General features: G+C 42.4%; 1 protein-coding gene across 5 annotated transcripts in view; it reads left to right on the forward strand.

Moving 5' to 3' along the window:
• The window catches only part of LOC126285460 (UDP-glucosyltransferase 2-like), a 185,482-nt gene extending 158,156 nt beyond the window's left edge, over nucleotides 1-27,326 (forward strand). For 4 of the 5 annotated variants that reach the window (XM_049984873.1, XM_049984870.1, XM_049984872.1 and 1 more), the window contains exon 6: nucleotides 26,595-27,326. In XM_049984873.1, the coding sequence (XP_049840830.1) occupies nucleotides 26,595-26,895 (301 nt within the window). In that variant the 3' untranslated portion in view covers nucleotides 26,896-27,326. The remainder of the gene's footprint in view (nucleotides 1-26,594) is intronic. The other variant, XM_049984871.1, reaches the window with a different exon arrangement.
• Nucleotides 27,327-27,753: the final 427 nt, after the last annotated feature.

The following is a 27,753-nucleotide window of genomic DNA, read 5'->3' on the forward strand; positions in this document are numbered from 1 at the left end:
AAAGAAAAAGCACAGGCCGACCAACTGTAAGGAAAGTTCTGAGACGGCATTTGCTGTGCAAGCCCTACCGATTACAGCGTGTGCATGCTCTCAACCGCAATGACAAAAACAAGCGTCTCGCATTTTGCGGTTTTGTGCTAGAACAGATGGAGGATGCAGCATTTCTACAGCGTTTAATTAGCGACGTTCCACCTTGTAAGGTGTCAGGCAAATCCAACACCTTCCATGAAAACCTTGACATGATAAGCAAATCCAGTAGAATGTCACATAGCTCCGAATAAATGGTGACATTAAATTAACCAAAGTAATACGAGTAACGATTGAGCAAATTGAATACCACAGACTAACACAAGAATGCCTAAATGCATGTCATACCTTCCCACCGTGAGACAGACGCAGTTCCGAGGGGAGAAACGAGAAGCCGAGAGCAGAACCGTGTTAAGCTAGAAGGCCCTACGATAAGGGACGGACTGGACACCCACATCGCCAGCTAACCACTACGACAATAACAGCTGCAAGTTTTAATGTGAGATTTTTTCGTGTCTCTGTTACGTCAAAGACCACCCCCCAGCTCATGTTAAAAGCTAGAGCCCTCCAGAAAAACAGTATAGATCTTACGATAATGCTAAAAGGACCACACCAGCTACAAGTTTTAGCGTGAGACTTTTTCGCGTCTCTGTTACGTTGCAAACTTTAAAAACATTGCCCCACCACGAAAAGTACAACTTTTCTCATTGGATAGACAGAATTTTTGTAGGCGGAGCTTAAGGTTGACATTGAGACCCTGATTGGTCAGATGAAAACATTGCCACATAGTTTTTTTTAAACCAACTTCGGTAAATGGTAGTAAGGAGAAGTTAGGAGAACTTAGTTGCTTCCGAGATGGCGAGGTGAGCGGAGCTGTGCTGCCCGCCGCCACCCTGACGCTGCCGAAACACCGCCAAGGTAATGTACGCACGCGATGCCGCATTTTTGAGCGCATAAGGCTTCACTCAGAGCTGCAGAAGTCTCATCTGTTACACCCCCTTTTTGCGTAATACTAGTGTCGATCGCCAATTAAAGCTCATGATGTTCACATTTTCCACTTGAAATAAAAATCTGAAACGCGATGATTTTTCTGTTATATAATTATTGAGAAGTCACATCAGCCACTCTAATTTACGACAAGTTACATAAGTAATTAAAGATAATTGAGGGTCACTGTAGACCATTTTGATAGTTTGCTCTTTTGTGAAACTCAATTTAAACCTAGATTATAAATGTGATATAGCATAGTTCATCCTTCGATCCATTGTAGAATTTGGAAACCCACTCAGGGAATATTCGTTCACATTTTTTTTGAACGCAGTTGGTTTTTACCATCCTGTATTAAAACACTCCCTTTTATCAATAGTACAATTTATAAACAATGTTTTATGAGTAGAATAAAATTTCCAATGCTAAACTTAGCTGCTTTTTCGACTTTATTTTATCAGCTAACTAAAAATAGGAAAGCCTTGAACTCCTTCCACTATATTTAGTTAGTATTAAGATTCCTTTACAAGGAGTGCAGTGGATCTGACGCTGAAATCATTAAGTATTTGGTTATATCATCGCTAGTCTCACTGAAATCTTCTGAATTCTACATGTCATGTGTGGTCTGGCGTCTCCTTACCAGCAACAGGTCCCAGGTTCAAACTAGTCAATTCCGTAAAAAACACACTCAGAGCGTCGTTGCGCGAAAGTGGTAGGGAGACACGATATAGAACAAACAGACACCACCCAGAATGTTAGAACCTTAGTAGGAAAGTCAACAGACACAGTGTTTGTGTATGGGGATTGGTAAACCCACATTCACCATTACAACACAATAGAGCCTTACCGAAGATCAACGTGTTCTGTGCCGTATCTTGTACAAATGTTTATGGATCATTTTTCTTTGCGGAAAGATTTGTAAAAGGAATCACGTACGTACAAGATTTGTAAAAGGAATCACGAGTCTTCCCTCAAGTTATGGAAGACTCCCTCGACTTAATTTTCCAACAGGAATGAGCTTCACCACATTAGCACCGTGATGTACGAGGCTTTTTGAATGACTCCCTTCGTCACTACCGGTTCGGTCACAGGGGACTTGAGAACCTGGCTCTGCACTTCTGGCCACCGAGATCTCCTGATCTCACCCCCTGCGACTATTTCTTACGGGGTTGTGTGAAGGAAGCTGTTTACGTCTCGCCTCTACCAACCACTCTGAATGATTTGCGGAACCGAATCACTGCTGCCGTGCACTCAGTAACAGCAGATATGCTTTCGCGCGTGTGGGACGAGTTTGGCTACTGCGTCGATGTTTGTGGTGCAGCCAGCGATGGCCACATTGAACATTTATCACATTTCTACGTGTTAAATAATTATTAAAAACTAATTATTTATAAATTATTAAATTTATTAAACTGATATCAAACATTATGAAAATAACGTGAAACTTCCTCTTTCCATTGGTGTAAAGCTTGTTCATTGTGGATTTGTACTTGAATAAATACGAAGTTTTAGATGCGTCCATCATTTAGAATAACAATGCATATCGAATGCCTCCTTGTGTAACCGTTGTCAACATGGACGACAAAAGACGAACGCGTACTTCGCTCGTCAGCAGAATCCTCCCCGTGGGAATGCAACGTATTGTAAAGGATAGCCAGCAGAATCTCTTGTTTTCCGTAGCCTCTATTAACTCGCGCAGTATGTCTGAGAAATATGGGGAGAGTTTCAGAAAAAAGATATTTCTGCGGACGGCGTAAGTTATGGAAATGTTTATGTGCTGGAATATATGCAGTTCATCTCTTCCCCCGAACGACGTTCACTCTTAATAGATGACTTTGAGGATTTGATTACACGCTCCGTGTTGACAGACAGATCATCAGATGAAACGAGCTCTATAGGGCGGCTGACGGAATCGTGGTCGATACCTTCTTTCCGCAAATTGCACTACGACTTTCACCCACGACTTTCACCCATCTGTTACGACTGTCATACCAGGTGAAGTAAAATGCCTTATTAGAGGCACTAAAAGGAATCTTGTCCCGAGAGTACACAAGAAGTATACAACACTTTTTCGAGTCTCCTTCTATGCCACCAAAGACACACATGTGTTCGATTTCGTTTTTCAGGAGCCGTCCTTTGTCGTGAGGTGCGACTCGTGGTCAGTTTCTACGGTTTTGTTATGACCATACATGGGGACACTTTAGTTTGTGACAAAGACATAGCACACTTCGCGACAGAATCTGTAGTAGTCCGACAGTCGCGACAGACACTTCATTTTAAGAAGCAGTGGCTCCTAATGTATAACTTCTCACCAAGCAGGAAACGATAACGACACTCTTTTCAGTGCTCAGTTTTAACGTGTCAAACTGAGTGTTCTTCCTTAATTACCTACTTTTCTTACATTTTGTGAGATACAGCTTGAAGGGGAACTCGACATCACAGATCGTCTTGTAAAGATGAGCGCATGTCTGACCGTGACATTCGACGCAGCTTTTTGTTCCGCATTTTGCAACAAGCTGTACTTCCAACAAAACCTGAAGCACTTTTCCACTGTACAGTCGTGGACAAAACGAGCAGGACCCCTCGCATTTTCGTTGTGCTGATCCGCGCGGCTTTAAAGTCTGCATAACAGGCAAGGCGACGAAGTGCTACCAACATACTACGCACAGGCGTGAAATTGAAAAACTATCCGAACTTTGTCAGACTGTTTTCAATCACGTGTAAGACTACATTAATGCTGATTAGTGTGTTAAACAACGCGTAAATATGAGATGTAAATGAAAGAAGAAACGCTAATTAGCATGGACTGCACTAATAAAAATGAATTTTTTACACCACCGAGGGAACGTATACCGCAGGAAGTGCTATACATTTCCGCTTATTGGGTCTACTTGTATTCGAGGTAAACGGGTTGTAGGGGTTGGGTAGACAGATAGACGGTCAAGAAAGTGAGACTAGTAGGGTTTCATTTTACCGATTTAGGTGACGAAATCGTAACAACGAAAATAGCTTCAACACTTACTGAATATGAAGGGCGCATAAATAATTCCCCCTACTATTTATTCTAAACGTTCTAGTCGCAGTCGATACATTAGTATATTAATCGTAGCTACGCTTTCGATCCAAATCACGTTTACAGGAATGTAAATAAAATCCATTTGCCTATACCCATGGTAATTCAGATCCCAGTATCAACGCCACCGCGTTTTAGAAGTGCGAGCATTCCCATTGATAGCTAGCTTAAAAAACACTTCGGCTAATTAACGTTTTCTGGCTGTGGCGAGTCTAATGGAGAATTCGAAACACTGTAGAATGCGTTTGGGAGCTATGTAGCCGTTTATTTCCTGCGGTTGTGCATAATTAGTCTACTAAATTTACACGCTAATAACAGTATTTTGTTATTTCGATAAACATCCAGAATCATTGTCACATAAGCTGTGACATGAAGGTAGAAAATTTATGCTTTTGAGTCCAGAAAGCTCTATGCAACGGAAACTGCAGTTCATTTTGCCATTTTCATTGGGGATTTGCCGGCTTATTCATGCGTGGGGTAATAATAGAGGGCTGTTTGCCTGGGTTGTCTGCTAGCGTAGTGAAAGGTGTTTGCTACTGCAAGGGAGGTCTGGTTTGTTTTCGGTTCTAATCTCGATGGAGGCAGATAGACTATCAATAAAGCAATTTTAAGAAATTCTCGCACCCCCAATTCGTTTTATTACTACCTTTATTCTGTACCGGCACTCTATGGACGTAAATATGAAAATCTTGTAGAATTTCATACTTCTTACTGCCTACTTTTTCCACTTCTGTCAATAAATGAATTGACTTACGTGTGGCACTGAACGATTTTTAACTGAATTTCGTTATGAATCTTCACGCATTGCTAAATTTGCACAGTATCATGGTATGTCAGCAACGGTAATCCAGTACGACTGGTCTGAACGTTGACACGATCGAAAAAATGGCTCTGAGCACTATGGGACTTAACTTCTGAGGTCATCAGTCCCCTAGAACTTAGAAGGGACTTAACTTCTGAGGTCATCAGTCCCCTAGAACTTAGAACTACTTAAACCTAATTAAGCTAAGGACATCACACACATCCATGCCCGAGACAGGATTCGAACCTGCGACCGCAGCGGTCGCGCGGTCCCAGACTGTAGCGCCTAGAACCGCTCGGGCACAAAGGCCGGCCGACACAGATCGTTTTGCGGCCGAATGCGCATAATATTTTGCTATTTCGTAACTACTTTGTCTTACTAAAACAGTTATCTCGATAAGCTGAAATTCATTTTTATTAGCAGAGTTCATAATAATTAGCGTTTCTTCTTCTCTTTATATCTTACATTTAGGTGATGTGTGTAACACACCAATCAGCATTAATATAGTCTTCCACATGATTGGTAACAGTCTGATGAAGTTCGGATAGTTTTTCAATTTCACGCCTGTGCATGGTATGTTTGTAGCACTTAATCGTCTTGCTGTTATGATGTGTAACCGACTTTAAAGCTGTGCGGATCAGCACAACGAAAAGGCGAGGGGTCTCGCTCGTTTTGTCCACGGCTGTACATATTCGACGAATTAATAATCGCCAATCGAAATTACTTTCGGTAGATATCAAAACAAGTTTCAGTCATTACTGTTTACGCCATTGTGTGATACTCCCTTAGCAACGTAGAAAACAAGATCAAGATTCGCCGTCACGACAGCGAGGCATTCGTTGTATCGCTCTTACTGTGTTTGTGACTTTGGTAACCAAGGCTTCTTTTAAATTACCGATGCGTGCGTTTGACGTAGAATAGTTGATCAGGGGGAATGGGGCGTGAGGCTAAGATGGCACAGAAAACACATCTGGGTGCCCTTTAGAGAGGCGGCATGACGGGGGGGGGGGGGGGGGGGGGGGGGGTTGAAGGGTGGGCGCAGGTGAATAGAGAGCTGATAACAGTATACAGGGCGGTCCTTTCATAGTGACCGAGCCAAATATCTCACGAAATAAGCATCAAACGAAAAAACTACAAAGATCGAAACTCGTCTAGCTTGAAGGGGGAAACCAGATGGCGCTATGGTTGGCCCGCTAGATGGCGCTGCCATAGGTCACACAGATATCAATTGCGTTTTTTTTTTTTTAAATAGGAACCCCCATTTTTTGTTACACATTCGTGTAGTACGTGAAGAATTTTTCGCATTGTGATAGATGGCACTGTAATAGTCAAAAACGTATACGTACGTGGTATCACGTAACATTCCGCCACTGCGGACGGTATTTGTTTCGTGATAGATTACGCGTGTTAAAATGGACAGTTTACCGATTGCGGGAAAGGTCGATATCCTGTTGATGTATGGCTATTGTGATCAAAATGCCCAACGGGCACGTGGTATGTATGCTGCTCGGTATCCTGGACGACATCATCCAAGTGTTCAGCCACATGTGAAACGTCAACCACAACCTGCAACAAACGATGATGCCCAAGTAGGTGTTTTAACAGCTGTCGCGGCTAATCAGCACATCAGTAGCGGACAAATTGAGCGAGACTCGGGAATCTCAAAAACGTCGTTGTTGAGAATGCTGCATCAATATCGATTGCACCCGTATCGTATTTCTATGCACCAGGAATTGCATGGCGACGACTTTGAACGTCGTGTACAGTTTTGTCACTGGGCACAAGAGAAATTACGGGACGATGACAATTTTTCTTCGCGCGATCTGTTTAGCGACGAAGCGTCACTCACCAACAGGGGTAACGTAAACCGGCATAATATGCACGATTGGGCAACGGAAAATCCACGATGGCTGCGACAAGTGGAACATCAGCGACCTTGCCGGGTTAATGTATAGTGCGGCATTATGGGAGGAAGGGTAATTGGCCCCCATTTTATCGATGGCAATCTAAATGGTGCAATGTATGCTGATTTCCTACGTGATGTTCTACAGATGTTACTACAAAATGTTTCACTGCATAACAGAATGGCGATGTACTTCCAACATGATGGATGCGCGGCACGTAGCTCGCGTGCGGTTGAAGCGGTATTGAGTAGTATATTTCATGAGAGGTGCATTGGTCGTCGAAGCACCATACCACCGGATCTGACGTCCTTGGATTTCTTTCTGTGGGGAAAGTTGAAGGATATTTGCTGTTGTGCTCCACCGACAACGCCTGACAACATGCGTCAGCGCATTGTCAGTTCATGTGCGAATGTTACGAAAGGCGAACTACTCGCTGTTGAGAGGAATGTCGTTACAGGTATTGCCAAACGCATTGAGGTTGACGGACATCATTTTGAGCATTTATTGCATTAATGTGGTATTTACAGGTAATCACGCTGTAACACCATGCTTTCTCAGATATGGTAAGTTCACAAAGGTACATGTATCACATTGAAAGAACCGAAATAAAATGTCCAAACGTACCTACGTTCTGTATTTTAATTTAAAAAACCTACCTGTTACCAACTGTTCGTCTAAAATTGTGAGCCATATGTTTGTCACTATTACAATGCCGTCCATCACAAAGCGAAAAAAGTGGTCCAACTAAAACATTCATATTTCTTTACGCACTACACGAATGTGTAATAAATAATGGAGGTTCCTATTTTTTAAAAAAAAGCAGCTGATATCCGTTTGACCTATGGAAGCGCAATCTTGCAGACCAACCATAGCGCCATCTGGTTTCCCCCTTCAAGCTAGACAAGTTTCGTTCTTTGTAGATTTTTCGTTTGACGCTTATTTCGTGAGATATTTGGCCCGGTCACGATCAATGGACCACCCTGTATAGTACTGTTTCTAGGCCATGGAAGAAAGGTTAGTGTTTAACGTCACGTCCACACAAAGGTCATTAGAGACGTAGCATAATATCTGAATGATTTCAGGATGGAAAAGGAAACTGGTTGTGCCCTTTCAAAGGAACCATCCCGACATTTGCCTGGAGCAATTTAGGGAAATGACGGAAAACATATAAATCTGGATGGTTGGACGCGAATTTGAACCGTCGTCCTTCCAAATGAGAGTCCAGTGTACTGATCACTGCGCCATCTCGATTCCTCGAGACCCCGGAGAAGATCTCACGAGGAAGGAGACATTTGCCGGTATCACGGTCAAGATAAGCAGCGTTGCTCCCCAATGCCAGAAGCGTTATCTCGCCTTTAGTGCTTCGCGGCCTAGCCCCTCCGCTGAGTCACGCACGCCCTGTAAGACCGCGTACTCGAAGAGGCTGTTGTGCACACGTCGCTACCAGCCATTTCTGTTCCCCTCGTATTATGGCACCGCTTGACTCAGCGCTGTTGCGTCTTGTTCTCTGCGATAGGTGTAGCACTGCAACTCGCTACGAAACATCCACGTCAGAAAGATTTTCACTGGTCACGAAGCTCAAATGGACGTTGTTTAGCAGATATTAAACCCTACCAACCGCAACTTCAACACTTTGCTGTTCGAAAGTCGCTGTTGGGTAATTTCCAAGAACGTTTGACAGCAATATACACTCCTGGAAATGGAAAAAAGAACACATTGACACCGGTGTGTCAGACCCACCATACTTGCTCCGGACACTGCGAGAGGGCTGTACAACCAATGATCACACGCACGGCACAGCGGACACACCAGGAACCGCGGTGTTGGCCGTCGAATGGCGCTAGCTGCGCAGCATTTGTGCACCGCCGCCGTCAGTGTCAGCGTTTGCCGTGGCATACGGAGCTCCATCGCAGTCTTTAACACTGGTAGCATGCCGCGACAGCGTGGACGTGAACCGTATGTACAGTTGACGGACTTTGAGCGAGGGCGTATAGTGGGCATGCGGGAGGCCGGGTGGACGTACCGCCGAATTGCTCAACACGTGGGAGGTCTCCACAGTACATCGATGTTGCTCCAGTGGTCGGCGGAAGGTGCACGTGCCCGTCGACCTGGGACCGGACCGCGGCGACGCACGGATGCACGCCAAGACCGTAGGATCCGTGGGGCGTGAGGTCTCCACAGTAAATCGATGTTGTCGCCAGTGGTCGGCGGAAGGTGCACGTGCCCGTCGACCTGGGACCGGACCGCGGCGACGCACGGATGCACGCCAAGACCGTAGGATCCTACACAGTGCCGTAGGGAACCGCACCGCCACTTCCCAGCAAATTAGGGACACTGTTGCTCCTGGGGTATCGGCGAGGACCATTCGCAACCGTCTCCATGAAGCTGGGCTACGGTCCCGCACACCGTTAGGCCGTCTTCCGCTCACGCCCCAACATCGTGCAGCCCGTCTCCAGTGGTGTCGCGACAGGCGTGAATGGAGGGACGAATGGAGACGTGTCGTCTTCAGCGATGAGAGACGCTTCTGCCTTGGTGCCAATGATGGTCGTATGCGTGTTTGGCGCCGTGCAGGTGAGCGCCACAATCAGGACTGCATACGACCGAGGCACACAGGGCCAACACCCGGCATCATGGTGTGGGGAGCGATCTCCTACACTGGCCGTACACCTCTGGTGATCGTCGAGGGGACACTGAATAGTGCACGGTACATCCAAACCGTCATCGAACCCATCGTTCTACCATTCCTAGACCGGCAAGGGAACTTGCTGTTCCAACAGGACAATGCACGTCCGCATGTATCGCGTGCCACCCAACGTGCTCTAGAAGGTGTAAGTCAACTACCGTGGCCAGCAAGATCTCCGGATCTGTCCCCCATTGAGCATGTTTGGGACTGGATGAAGCGTCGTCTCACGCGGTCTGCACGTCCAGCACGAACGCTGGTCCAACTGAGGCGCCAGGTGGAAATGGCATGGCAAGCCGTTCCACAGGACTACATCCAGTATCTCTACGATCGTCTCCATGGGAGAATAGCAGCCTGCATTGCTGCGAAAGGTGGATATACACTGTGCTAGTGCCGACATTGTGCATGCTCTGTTGCCTGTGTCTATGTGCCTGTGGTTCTGTCAGTGTGATCATGTGATGTATCTGACTCCAGGAATGTGTCAATAAATTTTCCCCTTCCTGGGACAATGAATTCACGGTGTTCTTATTTCAGTTTCCAGGAGTGTATACCGAACGCGCGACTGTCTCGGAGCGAGACATCGATTTTGTATACAGCGATCGCAAGAACAAAAGAAGAAGACGTGGATTTCGGTTAAAGCGTTGGCAACGGCAAAAACAATACATGAAAATTGTCCAATGATGACATCACATGTTATTCCATTACCTTGCTATTCATCCATATCTACGTACTGCGAAATTCCACGTGATGTGTATGTTGCCGGTGGAAGTCCTATTTTTTCTATTGCAAGGGTACATTCCAGCAATATCTCTTAAGAAAACTGGCAATGTCGCACAGGGAAGTTTTATACCATATAACCGCAAATTGTGGAAGTAGATGTATAGAAAAATAGAGTTCACCTCGGTCTCCCCATCGTCCTTCTCTTTTGACGGATGATTTCAGGGATTACCATAATCACTCTATGTTCTGTGTGTGCACAGACGAATCGTCGGAAGACAGAATGGATTTCAAACTCGTGGTGAAATCTCTCTTCATTCACAGCGTTGTATGATTTCCATCCATTTGTAATGAGTTTGGTGCCACGTAAATGAAGTTATTAACAGAAGGCGTTAAAGTTAATTTATTCCTGGAACACACTTTCGCAATGAAACATTTTGTTGATGCTCCTTCTATGCCACCAAGTACCCAAAGCTGTTCAGTTTCGTTCTTGAGAAGTCTCTGTTCCCATATTTTCGAGTTGTTATGTGCAACTCATCTACTTCTACAATTTTTGAAATCACCTACTGGACTACTGTCATCATTAGTCACAATTACGTAACACACTTCTCGACAGAAACCATAATAGTCACAAACAGTAGTAATCGACAGTCCAGTTTCCGATGCTGTCTTTTCCAGTATGTAATCTTTGATCCGGTAGGAAACCAAGATGACGCTCTGCTTATTGTCATTTTTAAAATTATCAAACAATGTGTTTTCCCTTATACTCGTTCTTTTCCGGCATTTGCTACAATACAGCTGTAATGGTAACTCAATATAGCTACTTTTTGCGCCAAGTATGACGCAGTTCTCCCCATAACAATCCTGGCAATTTCTAGTGTTGTGATTCGGCAGCAAATGGTACTTCCGACAGAAGTCTAAGCAATTTTCTATGGAACTCAACCTAGGGATCAAATCACGCCACGTTTGGTATTATGAAGACTCAGGGGCCACGACTTATAAAAATGTTGTGGGGGGTCTAAACAGTGAGCAGTGCAGTGCACATAACGTGATTTTGGTTGTATATCCAAAAGTAACTTTTTTAGTCCTTTCAACTTACCTCTCACATTTGGGGTACCATCATGGCGCTGTCCTCCTAATATATCCACTGACAAACGAAGACGAGCAGAAACGTCTTTTAAAATACTAAACAGAGTTTGTGATTCAGTGTTGGGGGTCTCGTATAAGCCAATAAAGTCTTTGTTGATGATTAAGAAATCATCGACAGTACGAATACAAAATGACACTTGTTTATGAATCAAAGAATCACTTGTTTCGTCAACCATAATAGAAAAATGTTCAGTCTTCTTGATTGAAGCCAATACTTTTCTCAAATGGTTCAAATGGCTCTGAGCACTATGGGACTTAACTTCTAAGGTCAACAGTCCCCTTGTGCACTTAGAACTACTTAAACCTAATTAACCTAAGGACATCACACACATCCATGCCCGAGGCAGGATTCGAACCTGCGACCGTAGCGGTCGCGCGGTTCCAGACTGTAGTACCTAGAACCGCTCGGCCACTCCGGTCGGCTAATACTTTTCTCAACACAGACTTTTCTACTAGATCAATGATCTCATTTTGAATATCGTGGAACGCCCTAATCAATCTTTAAACTCAGGTATGGCTCTCTTTCGGAGTTCCAACAATTGAAAAAAAAATTGAGTTTACATCTTGGTGCCCTCTAATTGTCGGCATATAAATTGGATGGTAGTAAAAATTGCCTCAAGAGCTAAACGGCCTTTCTTCATATCACTATCTAACTGTTCATTCAATTGGGAGGTCACACTTCGGTTAATGATAGAATTTAGTTTCAGAACACCTTCTTTATGCGTAAACGTATTTTTATGAAGACGGGATTTTTCCGAAGACTTTTTCCAGTTAGAAAATCCTACAGAAGTAAATGTATCTTTTTTTTTTTTTTTGAAGAAGAAGAAGAAGAAGAAGAAGATTGTAATAGATTTTTAGCATCTGTTTCTTTGCAGGTTTTGCAAAAAACTTTTTCGGTGGATGCTTCATATTCTAGCCATGTATATTTGATCAGCCAAGACTTCTGAAATGATCTTCCCTCACCGAACTGTCCAGGTTTCGGCTGTGAACGATTCTCGCCTTAAGATGACGAAGCAACTGACGACACAATAATTGTTGGAGGTTGACTTGCAGTATCATGAACTTCCAAGCGCGTCTTTTTGGTAACAAATCTATGCATTAGAAACTTAATTCACAATACACTAAGAGACTAAAGTAAACGAACATAATATAGTCATATAAAATAGTCCACTAGACATTAAAGTCGGAATACTAAACACGTTTGCAGCATGCACTGAGCGAAACTATCCACACTGAATGACTGCGACAGCACGGTGGGCTTTATATAGCCGCGGCGTCGTAATGTCTCGAAGCGTCAAGGCGACGCTAGGCGGAGGGTTCCAGGCGCTTCTGCTGCAGTCCTTTTGATATCACCGCAGCCGCAGCGCTGGCCCGCCGGCACCAGACTTTACCCGGAGTTTCGCGCACCGCGACAAATTATAAGTGTGCCCGCAGCACCGTAGCACTATCATGATTCACATCACTCGTTTTCAGTTAACCTGCTTACTACTGTAATAATTATTTGTGCCAACTCATTACTGGATTTATTTCAAAAGGTAACTGACGTCAAACAAGGAAAATAAAAAATCCCAACATAATTTTGTGATTTTACGAAGCATAATATAACTGACAATTTTCTTAAATTATTGGGAAGACTCTGACCCCTGAAACGAATTTTTGAGGGGGCTCGGACCCCCTCAGGCCCCATGGAGTCGGCGCCTGTGTGAGGACTACACTCCAAAATTGCTCCCAACTGGCAGATATGCGAGAGCAAGTCATCCCTGCCCCCCTTCTAGCCCTCCCTTACTAAACGGTGGCTGCTTGGTCTGCAAAAAATGATTCCTCCTCAAAAGGTAATAATCTTCCAAATGTCACACGCCCTATAATTTTGAAGTTAATAGAAATCTTTTTAAATGCAGAACGAAATTTGTTTCAATTAAATACGATTACTCCATCTTGACAGTAGGAGAAATTTCTTCACGATATGCAACGTAAGGATACGAATCACACCCACTGCTCCTAAACGCTGGTAGCTCTCAGGCGAAAACAACTGCCATGCGTGAAAGCAATATCTCTGAATTAGCGTCAGAATCTCAGAACCAGAGAGTAGCTTTTTTATACACTTTGTTATACGTTGTGCTTTCCACAGAATGCATCCTTCTTTGAGCCAAACAGATGGAATTCGGGAGGCGCGAGATTCAACCTATACGATGGATGAGAAAGAACAGTCCACTGAACTTTTGTGAGCTCCTCTCGGCTGTGCAGACTCGTATGATGTCTCCTGTTGTCATGGAGAAACAGAAGTCCGTTTGCATTCCTGTGCTGATGAGCATGCTGAAGCTATTTCTTCAGTTTCCTGCGTGTAGCAGAATACACTTCAGAGTTGATAGATGCAGCATGAGGGAGGGCATCAAACTGAATAATTCCTTCAGAGTCTCAGTCTTTGATTGCGATCCGTCCATCACCTCGAATGAGAGTGTCGTTCCAACACTGCAGCAGTCAAAGCTGTGTGTTACCGGCCGGCACGCGGAAGATCGGACAGGTTTGCGCACCCTTGTTGCGACGAAGACAGACGCCTCGCCCAACGATTCACCGTGCTTTTGTTCACTTCTAGGTCTCTGTACACATTTTGTAAGCACTTATTAATTTGCGATGCTTTGGTACACCTGCCAAAAGCAACTCAATGACGGGTTGCTTGGAATGCCACTTTGAAGGCTACGTATGGTACACCCAACTATCGGAAGTCCACGAAACTATTGAGGCTGAAGCGGGAATATTCCTCGACGTCCCTCAACAAATTCCACATTTTTTCAACCGAAACTGGCCGAGAAAAAAAGTGTTGCAGTACTTACTGAACACCGCTCGTATTTAATTTAATATTTTGCTTCCCACTTTTCGTGTTATTTTACTGTAATTATTAAGGTAGATAGTGGACATTCGAATGCTGAGTCGACTGCATCATTACCGATCATGGCGTCGCCGTTGAAACTGTACTGTACTCTCATTCCGGAGCAGAGGGATTTCCAGCCAGCCAGATTCGCGTTTTCCTTGGTTTCCATAACATACTAGAGGTGAATTCTGGGACGTCTCCTTCGAGGAGGCCGCGGCCTGTGCTCCATTTCTAATAAACAACTCACAGACGGGTTATTTAAACCCTAATCACCCGTCTTCTTACTCCGCCCTTCCCATTATTCCACTGTGTTAATTAATAACGTAAAAGGTCGAGAAACCAACTGCAATGAAAACTGAATATGATAGACTGGCAAAGCCTCGTAACCACTGAAAGGGGTTTCTGTGGAAATCTGTTAGTGGTTGGCTGGTTGGTTTTGTGGGGAAGGGACCAAACAGCTTGGTCATTGGTCCCATCAGATTAGGGAAGGATGGGGAAGGAAATCGGTCGTGTCCTTTCAAAGGAACCATCCGGGTATTTGCCTGAAGCGATTTAGGGAAATCGCGGGAAACCTAAATTAGGATGGGTTTTAACCGTTGTCCTCCCGAATGCGAGTCCAGTGTGCTATTCACTGCACCAACTCGCTCAGTAATTCTGTAGAAATAATTATTTCTTACACAAGTTCCACGGAGTACCTACCTTTCCAAAACAATTCAACCACGTATTTCATACATTACGTAACGAATGGCTCTGCCAGCTGTTCAGTGGAGTTCAAAGTGAGATTCAGTCATTCGATCCTGCATTTCGTTATTTTTTAACTCCTGTAGGAGACAGGACCTGCAGGCTTTCAAAAACATTAAAATCAAATGGTGTGATGGTGGCCCTCAACTACTTTCCCTCTGACTCAGTGTTGAAATATTAACAGTTTTGGCTGGTTTCGTTGTCTAGGGGCTGGAATACGTAGTTGCTGCATTACGAGCCAAATACTGTTGAGTCTACAGTATACAATATGAATATACACATGAATCGAATGGTCGAAGGTTTCTATCACTCGGCGATTGCGAATGTAGCGTAGAAATTTTTAAATGAAAGATTCCAATTAAATAAAATCTGCAGGTGCTATCTGAAAGGCTTTAAATGATGAGTACGATAGCAGTAGTTTTTTTTGAGAATGTAGTATATTTCTGCAAAACACTTATCGGTGTCGATGGTCCAGCAAATAAATAAAATATAAATCTTCCTGGCAGATTAAAGCTCCCGAGTTCGAGTCTTGGTCTGGAACACAGTTTTAATCTGCCAGGAAGTTTCATATCAGCGCAAACTCCACTGCCGAGTGAAAACCTCATTCTGAAATTAAAATATAAGTTGAATAACAGGGAAACAATAAATTACTACTGCACATAATAAGTTATGAACAACAACATAGCTCGCCGGATATTCACTTCTAAACGCTGTAGAAGCCACGGAAATCTCACAAGTGCACAAGTCGGCACTCCGAAGTATTTCTATCTCCCGCGACCACGTGCAAACAAGTTTATACAACAACACCCACCTGCAATAACAACAGAACTTTAACGCTTTCAGGAAACTATTTTGCCCAATAGTTTTCACAAAAAAAGCTCAACAAAGTCAAAGCACCTTTCATAAAATAATTTCGGATTCAGTTCATGCCCTAAGTCTAAACACTGTAATTTAAATAAAAAATTGACAGCAACATTCAATTCTTTTTCTGCGAAAACAATTTTATGTTTGGAAAACAATGACAGGAGGAGGATATTAGTGTTTAACGTCCCGTCGACAACGAGGTCATTAGAGACGAAGCGCAAGCTCGGGTGTTGTTGTTGTTGTTGTCTTCAGTCCTGAGACTGGTTTGATGCAGCTCTCCATGCTACTCTATCCTGTGCAAGCTGCTTCATCTCCCAGTACCTACTGCAACCTACATCCTTTTGAATCTGCTTAGTGTACTCATCTCTCGGTCTCCCTCTACGATTTTTACCCCCCACGCTGCCCTCCAACGCTAAATTTGTGATCCCTTGATGCCTCAAAACATGTCCTACCAACCGATCCCTTCTTCTAGTCAAGTTGTGCCACAAACTTCTCCCCAATCCTATTCAATACCTCCTCATTAGTTACGTGATCTATCCACCTTATCTTCAGTATTCTTCTGTAGCACCACATTTCGAAAGCTTCTATTCTCTTCTTGTCCAAACTAGTAATCGTCCATGTTTCACTTCCATACATGGCTACACTCCAAACAAATACTTTCAGAAACGACTTCCTGATACATAAATCTATATTCGATGTTAACAAATTTCTCTTCTTCAGAAACACTTTCCTTGCCATTACCAGTCTACATTTTATATCCCCTCTACTTCGACCATCATCAGTTATTTTGCTTCCTAATTAGCAAAACTCCTTTACTACTTTAAGTGTCTCATTTCCTAATCTAATTCCCTCAGCATCACCCGATTTAATTTGACTACATTCCATTATCCTCGTTTTGCTTTTGTTGATGTTCATCTTATATCCTCCTTTCAAGGCACTGTCCATTCCGTTCAACTGCTCTTCCAAGTCCTTTGCCGTCTCTGACACAATTACAATGTCATCGGCGAACCTCAAAGTTTTTACTTCGTCTCCATGAATTTTAATACCTACTCCAAATTTTTCTTTTGTTTCCTTTACTGCTTGCTCAATATACAGATTGAATAACATCGGGGAGAGGCTACAACCCTGTCTCACTCCTTTCCCAACCACTGCTTCCCTTTCATGCCCCTCGACTTTTATGACTGCCATCTGGTTTCTGTACAAATTGTAAATAGCCTTTCGCTCCCTGTATTTTACCCCTGCCACCTTTAGAATTTGAAAAAGAGTATTCCAGTCAACATTGTCAAAAGCTTTCTCTAAGTCTACAAATGCTAGAAACGTAGGTTTGCCTTTTCTTAATCTTTCTTCTAAGATAAGTCGTAAGGTCAGTATTGCCTCACGTGTTCCAACATTTCGACGGAATCCAAACTGATCCTCCCCGAGGTCTGCATCTACCAGTTTTTCCATTCGTCTGTAAAGCATTCGCGTTAGTATTTTGCAGCTGTGACTTATTAAACTGATAGTTCGGTAATTTTCACATCTGCCAGCACCTGCTTTCTTTGGGATTGGAATTATTATATTCTTCTTGAAGTCTGAGGGTATTTCGCCTGTGTCATACATCTTGCTCACCAGCTGGTAGAGTTTAGTCATGACTGGCTCTCCCAAGGCCGTCAGTAGTTCTAATGGAATGTTGTCTACTCCGGGGGTCTTGTTTCGACTCAGGTCTTTCAGTGCTCTGTCAAACTCTTCACGCAGTATCGTATCTCCCATTTCGTCTTCATCTACATCCTCTTCCATTTCCATAATATTGTCCTCAAGTACATCACCCTTGTATAAACCTTCTATATACTCCTTCCACCTTTCTGCCTTCCCTTCTTTGCTTAGAACTGGGTTGCCATCTGAGCTCTTGATATTCATACACGTGGTTCTCTTCTCTCCAAAGGTCTCTTTAATTTTCCTGTAGGCAGTATCTATCTTACCCCTAGTGAGATAAGCTTCTACATCCTTACATTTGTCCTCTAGCCATCCCTGTTTAGCCATTTTGCACTTCCTGTGGATGTCATTTTTGAGACGTCTGTATTCCTTTTTGCCTGCTTCATTTACTTCATTTTTATATTTTCTCCTTTCATCAATTAAATTCAATATTTCTTCTGTTACCCAAGGATTTCTAGCAGCCCTCGTCTTTTTACCTACTTTATCCTCTGCTGCCTTCACTACTTCATCCCTCAGAGATACCCATTCTTCTTCTACTGTTTTTCTTTCCCCTATTCCTGTCAATTGTCCCCTTATGCTCTCCCTGAAACTCTGTACAACCTCTGGTTCTTTCAGTTTATCCAGGTCCCATCTCCTTAATTTCCCACATTTTTGCAGTTTCTTCAGTTTTAATCTAAAGGTCATAACCAATAGATTGTGGTCCGAGTCCACATCTGTCCCTGGAAATGTCTTACAACTTCCTAAATCTCTGTCTTACCATTATATAATCTATTTGATACCTTTTAGTATCTCCAGCGTTCTTCCACGTATACAACCTTCTTTCATGATTCTGAAACCAAGTGTTAGCTATGATTAAGTTGTGCTCCGTGCAAAATTTTACTAGGCAGCTTCCTCTTTCATTTCTTAGCCCCAATCCATATTCACCTACTATGTTTCCTTCTCTCCCTTTTGCTACACTCGAATTCCAGTCACCCATTACTATTAAATTTTCGTCACCCTTCACTATCTGAACAATTTCTTTTATTTCATCGTACTTTTCTTCAATTTCTTCATCATCTGCAGAGCTAGTTGGCATATAAACTTGTACTACTGTAGTAGGTGTGGGCTTCGTATCTATCTTGGCCACAATAATGCATTCACTATGCTGTTTGTAGTAGCTTACCCGCATTCCTATTTTCCTATTCATTATTAAACCTACTCCTGCATTACCCCTATTTGATTTTGTGTTTATAACCCTGTATTCACCTGACCAGAAGTCTTGTTCCTCCTGCCACCGAACTTCACTAATTCCCACTATATCTAACTTTAACCTATCCATTTCCCTTTTTAAATTTTCTAACCTACCTGCCCGATTAAGGGATCTGACATTCCACGCTCCGATCCGTAGAACGCCAGTTTTCTTTCTCCTGATAACGACATCCTCCTGAGTAGTCCCCGCCCGGAGATCCGAATGGGGGACTATTTTACCTCCGGAATATTTTACCCAAGAGGATGCCATCATCATTTAATCATACAGTAAAGCTGCATGTCCTCGGGAAAAATTACGGCTGTAGTTTCCCCTTGCTTTCAGCCGTTCGCAGTACCGGCACAGCAAGGCCGTTTTGGTTAATGTTGCAAGGCCAGATCAGTCAATCATCCAGACTGTTGCCCCTGCAACTACTGAAAAGGCTGCTGCCCCTCTTCAGGAACCACACGTTTGTCTGGCCTCTCAACAGATACCCCTCCGTTGTGGTTGCACCTACGGTACGGCCATCTGTATCGCTGAGGCACGCAAGCCTCCCCACCAACGGCAAGGTCCATGGTTCATGGGGGGGGGGGGGGGGGGGGGGGAAGGAAATCGGCCGTGCCCTTTCAAAGGAACCATCCCGAAAACAATGACAGTTCAAAGAATTGTGCAATTGGCAAGTGATTCTTAAAACTGACTCGATCACTGATCTGAGTCACAGACGTCTCGCGCACACCCCATTCTTGAGTCAGTGAAACGGCCCTAACATGCTGGGCAGAAGCTCCAAACTGAGATACATATTCAACGGTTTTCACTGCATCAATATTCCTTTGCTGGAGTCGGTTGAGAGAATGTCACAACGAGGCAGGACTTCAGTTTTAAAAAATGTAGCCAGAATACGAAATCTTCGTCTTGGAGGAAACCTTTGGTCTAATCGCCTTGTTTATTGTCTTCTAATTATTACTATCATCACCAATGACATTTTCCACCCACAAAACTTTCCTTCTGGTATTTGTGTATAGCTGTTACGCTCAGTGATTTGAAATTCTACCGGATGCACTGAGGGCAAGTAGGAACACGTTTCTTCACTATATCGTCAAGAACGGCTGTGTGTTTAGGAGACTGGGAAAAAAAGGGTACAAATTCCTTCCAAGTTGCTGAAGAAGATTCGCCTTTGCTTATTGCCTGTCACACAACGTTTAACAATTAAATTTAACTGATGTGCGTAGAAGTGAATGAAGCAGCATATTTATACACCTGTTTAATCCTGATTTGAATTCCACTTTTGTGGCCACTCTTAACAGAAGCAGCGACGTAACACTGAGCTCTCAGTTTCTCAGGTGTTTCATTTACATTCATTCTCTCTAGCTTGCTGAGAACAGTTGTAGTTACACCTTCTACAGTGTGACGTTTTGGTCGTACAAAGGAAATAAATCTATCGTTAGTTTGCCCCAGCAGTTCATCGCGAATTATTTCTACCAGTTTGACAAATTTTCACAGTCAGTGGTTTTGTTCACATCGATAGCAAGGAAATATGTCTTCGACAGTTCATTCCTGATCAGATTTAGGCATACCTAGTCAATTAAATCCAACAGTTCATTTTGAATTGCTTTGGAGACGCCTAAGGAAACCCGGTTTTCCGATTTTTCGATATTCTGCCCCAAGATGCCGTAGAGTTCTGCCATCGGATCAGTCAGATCAACTAGTCCTCGAAAACGTCCTGGGTTCTTGCAATTTCCTGTTTCGTCATGGCGCCTTAAGGCCAGGTCGAATTTGCCGCAAAATTTAATGCAGTCTATCAGTTTACTCAAGATATACCGGTTTTTGAGACTTTTCATTGTATGTGTTTACGTTAGGGCGGTAAGCACTATCTAGTTGTCACATAATGTCCACTTTCCTTAGCACTGAAAAGTACAGTAAAACCATTTACATGTTTTTCACAAGAATCGTGTTTTCTCACATTTGCGTGAAAACTTTTTTAAGTCTTTAGTACCAACCTCAGCCCAGCCCTGTCACGAGACAGGCGAAACAGAAAAATGCGTATTTCATTTCACGACCGCACAACCACTCAACTGCACTTTACATTGTTTTGTTAAAATGTCGTTTATACCCTTACCAGGATTTACACTGTTTTTGTTCTTGATTGATTTTCGGATCTGAGTTTTCACTTTTATCCTGTCGACATGTTCCAAATTTTTACCTAATAAATTACACACCTAATTCATACTCGTGGAACGCTGCAGTTACTCGTAAGATAGTATAGCCCACTTCACTCACACACAGTACCCCCAAAGAAAAGAAACACAATCACAAAAATAACGCACGTTTACCGCGAACACAGTTAGCAAGCAAGGAAACAAAAGTAACGGATCATATTTCGGGCGCTTTGTTCTACTTACAGTTCGTCAAACTGTCTATGATCCGTTCTTCGCAAGAATAAACGTGATGTAAACACTGCATTGTGTATTCTTCCGCGTTTGTTGGAACCCCATTGGACTTCCGTTTCACGTGGGACTGCACCCAAGCTGTCTCGAGTACTGTCACGTACGATAATAAAGGGTACGTCTTGCGCTGTGCGTTACGTGCACATCGACTTAGCGATAATACGGGAGAACGGCTTTACCGGCACATTTAACTTGGACGGCACTGGCCGGTCATCTGGTACAGCTGCAGTTCACTTGCTAAAAGCGACGAGCAGAGGAGCAATACAGCTTCGAATGTCATTTAATTTTTAAGCAGAATGAAATAGTACACTGCAAGACTCCCACAATACGCTCCTTAGACGAGTAGACGAAAACCGAACACGTTATCGTTTTTAGCTAACGCAGAGCGTAATTTTTCTGCGTAAGTTGTGTGTAACGTAAGAGAGTATTGAAGGATTTAACCGTGTAGTCAAATATTGAAGCCACTGAAGGTATTACTTACAATCAGTTGTCTGGTAATCTCTCAGCTCCTTCCTTATCGGAATCCGAGAAATACATTTCTCTTCTGGAAGTGTCACCTGCTACGTTGATAACGAGCCTATCAACAACAGAATCCACGAAGCTAACCAGGCGAAACATTTTCTCTTCTTTTATGACGAGCCGTTATATATCCCGCCAGCGTTCGGCAGTGACGTGTGAAAAAGCTGCGTGCTTTAGTTCCAGTACGTCTGACAGCTTAACAGTTTTGTTACTACTCGGGCCAAATCCTGCAGCTTGGCTCCAGATCTGTTCTGTTGGGTTTATATTGTAATGGTACGGTAAAAAAATGTAACAATGCAGCATTTGTATGATTTGCACGATGCTAGGAAACTGATTGTTCTTTATGTGTGTACGATACTTATCTACCCCTGTGGTATAAAACGATAGACATAGTCCAAATAAAGAGGATTTGATTTTTCATTTTTGCCTTAAAAATTAAATTGTTATGTTTTCTTCAACAGCTTCTATGAAGTCTTGCATAAAACAACGATAATTAAGAATTTTTATTTGAAATGGAAACAGGAATTTCGTGTCCATTATGTAATTAGAAACAAGAAGACTTCCATTATTCATATTCACATTGATCGAGAAAAAAAACCAAACAACGATGATGCCAGGAAGAGTTTAATCAACGCACGTTTCACCTCAACTAGTTCACATTCCATTACGCTAGTGACTGCGCTACACGTTCAAGGAGGGTTTGTGTAACACCTTCATTATATACGTCACTGGGAAAACTTCAAAGCCTATTATCTCCGTAAATTTGTGAAAAAGAATAAGAGCAGCCTATTTCTCGGCACTTTTTAACCGTGTTCCACGCGCGTGTTTGACTACGGAACAGAAAGCAGGCTCAGCCATTTTCATACTGCACATTAACAGCGCGACAATCGGAGAACAACGCTGCAGAAGCTGTGACTACACGATTTTTTAAATAAAAACTACGTAGATAAAGCGAGATTAAGAAAAACTGACTGTTAATACAGTTGAAAATTTTAAAGTTTCGTTTAATGTAACTTAGTAATAAGTAGGACCTATTTCCAAGAGCGCAACAACACCACAGTACGTGTGCTACGGCTTCTGAGTAATTGTCTTATGATGAACGGATACTTACGTTACCGCATCCTAATGCACTCTGGTGAGAGATTTCCAAACTTGTATTAACAGTGGCTAGAATAGCCAATGGAAGAAGGAAAACAAGTATCTAAAACGATTTCAAAACAATAATAGTGAACGCCGATTAACGCATCAAAGTATAATATACAAAACTGGGATTCAATAGCAAAGTTTTAGCAACTCTGTTCATTCTCATTTGGTATAAGCCTCTCGACTGTTGTGACCAAATGCTCAAATGGTTCAAATGGCTCTGAGCACTATGGGACAGCATCTGAGGTCATCAGTCCCCTAGAACTTAGATCTACTTAAACCTAACCAACCTAAGGACATCACTCACATCCATGCCCGACGCAGGATTCGAACCTGCGACCATAGCGATCGCGCGGTTCCAAACTGAAGCGCCTAGATCCGCTCGGCCACAACGGCCGGCGACCAAGTGCTTTCAAAACTGAAATACTAAGTGATTTTAGATCTTTGCGTAGATTGTTCTTATTGCTGGTATTTATACTATGAATTGAGTTATTGGTTGGAAATAGAGATATATTGCTTGCAACAAATTTCATTAAGGAATAATATACTGAGAAGCAGTGGTTACAATTCAAAGTTCCTTGAACGGGTTTCTACATGATGTTCTTGAATTTACACCATAAGTGAGTCTTATTAGACGCTAAAAACTTTTGCTCGGTATGACGAGTTACCCCACAATATGACCTCGTATGGCATACTAGAAAGTAAGGAAGCAAAGTATCAATTTTTTTTTTAATACCTCGTTTGCCTGACTTCATTCTCTTCGCTAGTAAAGACTTGTTTAGGTGCTTCAGCAATTCTGTGTTATGCCCTTCCAGACTGAATTTACTACCGAGTTGTAATTCCAGAAATTTAGCACTGTCAACCTCTTCAATCTGAATGTCTTCATGTTAAACTAACGCTGGAAGGAAAAGATTCTGAATTGCATATAGTGGGTCTTTCCAAATTTTAATTACACCTTTAGACCTTTTATTAATGTCAGTGAAAATTTCACTAGTAGCCATTTCTATAATTGTACTGGACTTACTACTTGCTCCGAATTTTTGGCCTGTTGGGAATAGAAGTAGCCATTTCTGTTTCTCTCAACAATATCAATGTATTACATTGTTTTTGTATTTTAACTTACGATTTGTGGCATTACGTCGTTTCACGGCAACTGCGCATTGAGCATTTATCGCAAACATGTCGTTTCGACAGGATTTGTTAGAAGTAAATTTCTGCTAATGTCACATCGCCGGTAAAAGCTTTCAGGAGATTATAAGATGAAAGGCAGTGTCAAAAGTTGTGTGACTTCATTGCAGAGTAGTGGATAAAGACATGTAGTTATGAACTCGAAAGGAGCGGGTTTGAGTAGTGCTGTTTTCAAATATTTTTAGACAGCAACACATTTACAACGGTACTTTCTTATTAATTTAACTGAAGTTGTTTAATATTTGATGTTATACACCGATCTGTCTGCCTGTGGTGAGTGTTCGATTTTTTGACCATGCCAGGGAACGGGGATGAACAAATTTCAAGAATAGTCTTCTGAACTCCATCCACATTAACTGGGAAAATCGCGAAGGTAACATGAAGTGAAAATGAGTATTAAAAATGGTGTGCTAATATAAGTAGGTTCATATATTCACTAACATATATGGATGTGATACTATAGTTGTGTGACAAGTTCCGTTTTTTTTTTATTAGACTGAAGTGTACACTTTGCACCAAATTACCTTGTTTCTTTTTATGCCAAAGCAATTACGCACATATTTCAATTCTACATGCACTAGTTTTGGAGTGCACGTACTATTACTGATTTTCATTTCTAAGGTGTGGACGCCACACAATATTCTGTAAACATAACCCAAAGTCATTTACAGTATAGATTTTGTTCCACGAATGAATCAACAGACACAGTATAATTAATTGGAATACGACATAAGGCTTTATTATTTATCTACGTGTTAACTACATATTTATTCTTCTGAACTGAGAGCAAAACGAAAGGTGTGTAATTGCTTTGACAGGAAAAGAAATGAGGCAATTTCTTGCAAAGTATACACATGAGTCTGATTGGAAAACAAAGATGTGACTTCTTGACTGGTCTATAACCTACAAGTCATTTCCATTTCTGCATAAGAATGTGAAATGTTAGTTGTGACACCCTGACGCAAGGGTAGCCCGCCACGTAACCTTTACTGTCATATTGAAAACAGCAACCATTCACATTAGTTCCATTCACAGCACAGAGCAGATGCAACATTACTTTTACGTCACGGTGGGACTAAATAGAATTACTGTCCCTAGCTGATGGTATCAACACGATCACGGTGCTTTATTGTTAAAAGGGGAGATGCCTCACCGCTTCGGCACTACTGAGCACAGAATAAGCTACGAATGACACCCATTCCTTTCTTCAGCAAAAGTTGATACCACCACGACACTCTAAGGCAGTCGTAAAATTTGCTGGACAAGTGCACCTCATTCTGACGTCACTTCCAGTAACATTTGAGTGGTACAGGCTTCTCCCATCCTGAATAAAATAGAATAGAATATTTAACCTTTGAACATGTTTGTATGTAATTGATGTCGTCGTGGGTTTTATAGCTTACGGTGATCGTACAACCAAATAGAGCAAAGTCAGTTTTCTAATTTTATTGTTTTAATTAATTCTTCTGCCTGATTTCCGGATAAGTTCAGAAGTTTTAAATTTTTCAGTTAAACTTAACCCAAAATTTTAAATCTCAGTAACTCATGTTACTTTCCCCAGTGAAGGTTGTATTCAGTATTTTGAGGTACAGCGCCCTACTTTCTCATCAGTTGAGAGTAAAAGTCAACCAACAATGAACAAAATTTCCATTTTTTAAATTTTTTTCAAAGTGGCCATTAAGACAGGAGTACTCTTTATTGATGTTGCTAGGAGTGTGCTGAAAGCTGTTTTCAAATTCTGGAACCTACTTGATATATCAGTACCTATCTGGAAACGATGTTGTTCATATAATTCAGCAACAGTTAACGAATTTTATTTCTTTCTATATGTTACAGTAGGCATAAAGTATCCCCGCCCCCCCCCCCCCCCCCCTTTGGTAATGTGCATTGTGGAAAATGCCTTGGTAGTGCTAAGATTAATGACGATTGACAGCTGTCCCAAATAATTTGGCTGACTGAATACATTAGCATCAGCTATAGTAAGTACAGATGTACTACCTACTGGTGACATGAAAATTTGTGCCCAACCGGGACCCGACCCCAAATTTCCTGATATCCGCAAGTGGTTGCATTAAACACTTGGTCTGTCCCCGCATGCCTTCCTGACCGACTCAAACTTCTGCATGTCACACTGTCAACATACCCATAACATAGTCCCTTGCATTCATTACTTAATGCTCACAGTCTCGTTCTCACTGGCGCATGAATACAGACTAAAGCTGTGAGCATTAAGCGATGAGTTTAGGGGATTACTATATAAGCTTGTAGACAGTGTGGCACATGGAAGTTTGGGTCAGTCTGCAAGACATGCACGGATAGTCGAAGTGGTTAAGGTGACTGCCCGCGATAAGCAGGAAATCCAGGATCGAGACCCAGTCCAGCACAAATTTTTGTGTGTCACCAGTAGGTAGTACAGCAGATGCCAAGATGTTCGTGGTCAGAGCATTTATTTCAGTCAGTTTACTGTTGACATACAACCTAAACCAATTTTATAGCATTATTTTTTCCCCTTTTCTTTCCCTCCTTGCACACTAGTTGTACTGTGTACATGTATAAAATTATTATTTCAGGTATATGGAGAACGCAAAAAAGTACTCTAGGCTGTTCCACGACCGACCGGAGAAGCCTCTGGATACAGCGATCAACTCCATAGAGTACGTACTGCGCCACGGTGGGGCCCGCCACATGCGGTCTGCGGCTCTGGACCTGACGTGGTACCAGTATCTGCTGCTAGATGTCATCCTCTTCCTGCTGGCGTGCGCAGCACCAGCTGTAGCGGCAGCAGTCGTGGCAGTGAAGGTCATTCTGAGGCTTATTTCCAGCAAGAGTGGCTCAGCCTCAAAGAAGGGGAAAAGAGCTAAAAAGGATTAGAAGTTGTCAAGTTGAGGTCCCAGGGCCTACAGACTGTAACAAGCTGTAGGATGGATCAAAGTGAAGTCTGCCAGCTGCAGGCAGAGTGATTAGAGGGGAAATGAGACACCACTGTTCAATATTTATTTATTTTTCTTGGGGCACAAGCTACCTCTTGATATACAAACGGACACAAAATAAAGTCTTACAAGAATACTTTATGTTCATCTCAAATATCAGAGGAAACCATGGAGTGACCTAATGCAGACTTCACTAATTCATAATTGTTCAAAAAAATACTTTTCATACTTTCTACTTACTTACAGAAGTTATGTATGTAATTACGTTTTTGTACTTCATAACTGAGATTGCTTTAGGTGCTATGTACAATATTCAAAAACTAAAAACACTAAAATATTACAATAAAAATATAAACCAACATTTTAAAATAATCTGTTATTTTCGTATCTCAAATGTTCCATAAATCACAATATCCTTATGCAACTATCCATACATTTTTTTATCTGTCGGAAACTCTTATAATAAACTTATCTCTACAGCTGTGATGAATAGTGCTGGTTCTCGGCGTGGAAGTGGTGATTCAAGTCTCTGTAGTGGGTGAAATGTACTTAGTCTCTGAGAGGAAATGTTCTAGTACGCAATTCTAGGTGGTAGTGTACAATTCTTGATGGCTGATTACACACCAGTAACCTGGGTAAAATCCAAAACTTGCCACAGTGTCTCACGGAGAGAATGCATGTGACAACAGACGATGATCGCCAAAAGGAAGGGGAAGTTAAAGTTTGTGGCTCCTTTGGTGCTTCTGGAGAGGAGTATACTATGTGCCGACGTTGGGTCTGACTCTGACTGACTGCCACT

The sequence above is a fragment of the Schistocerca gregaria genome, chromosome 8 (assembly GCF_023897955.1).
Source record: "Schistocerca gregaria isolate iqSchGreg1 chromosome 8, iqSchGreg1.2, whole genome shotgun sequence".
NCBI classification, from domain to species: domain Eukaryota; kingdom Metazoa; phylum Arthropoda; class Insecta; order Orthoptera; family Acrididae; genus Schistocerca; species Schistocerca gregaria.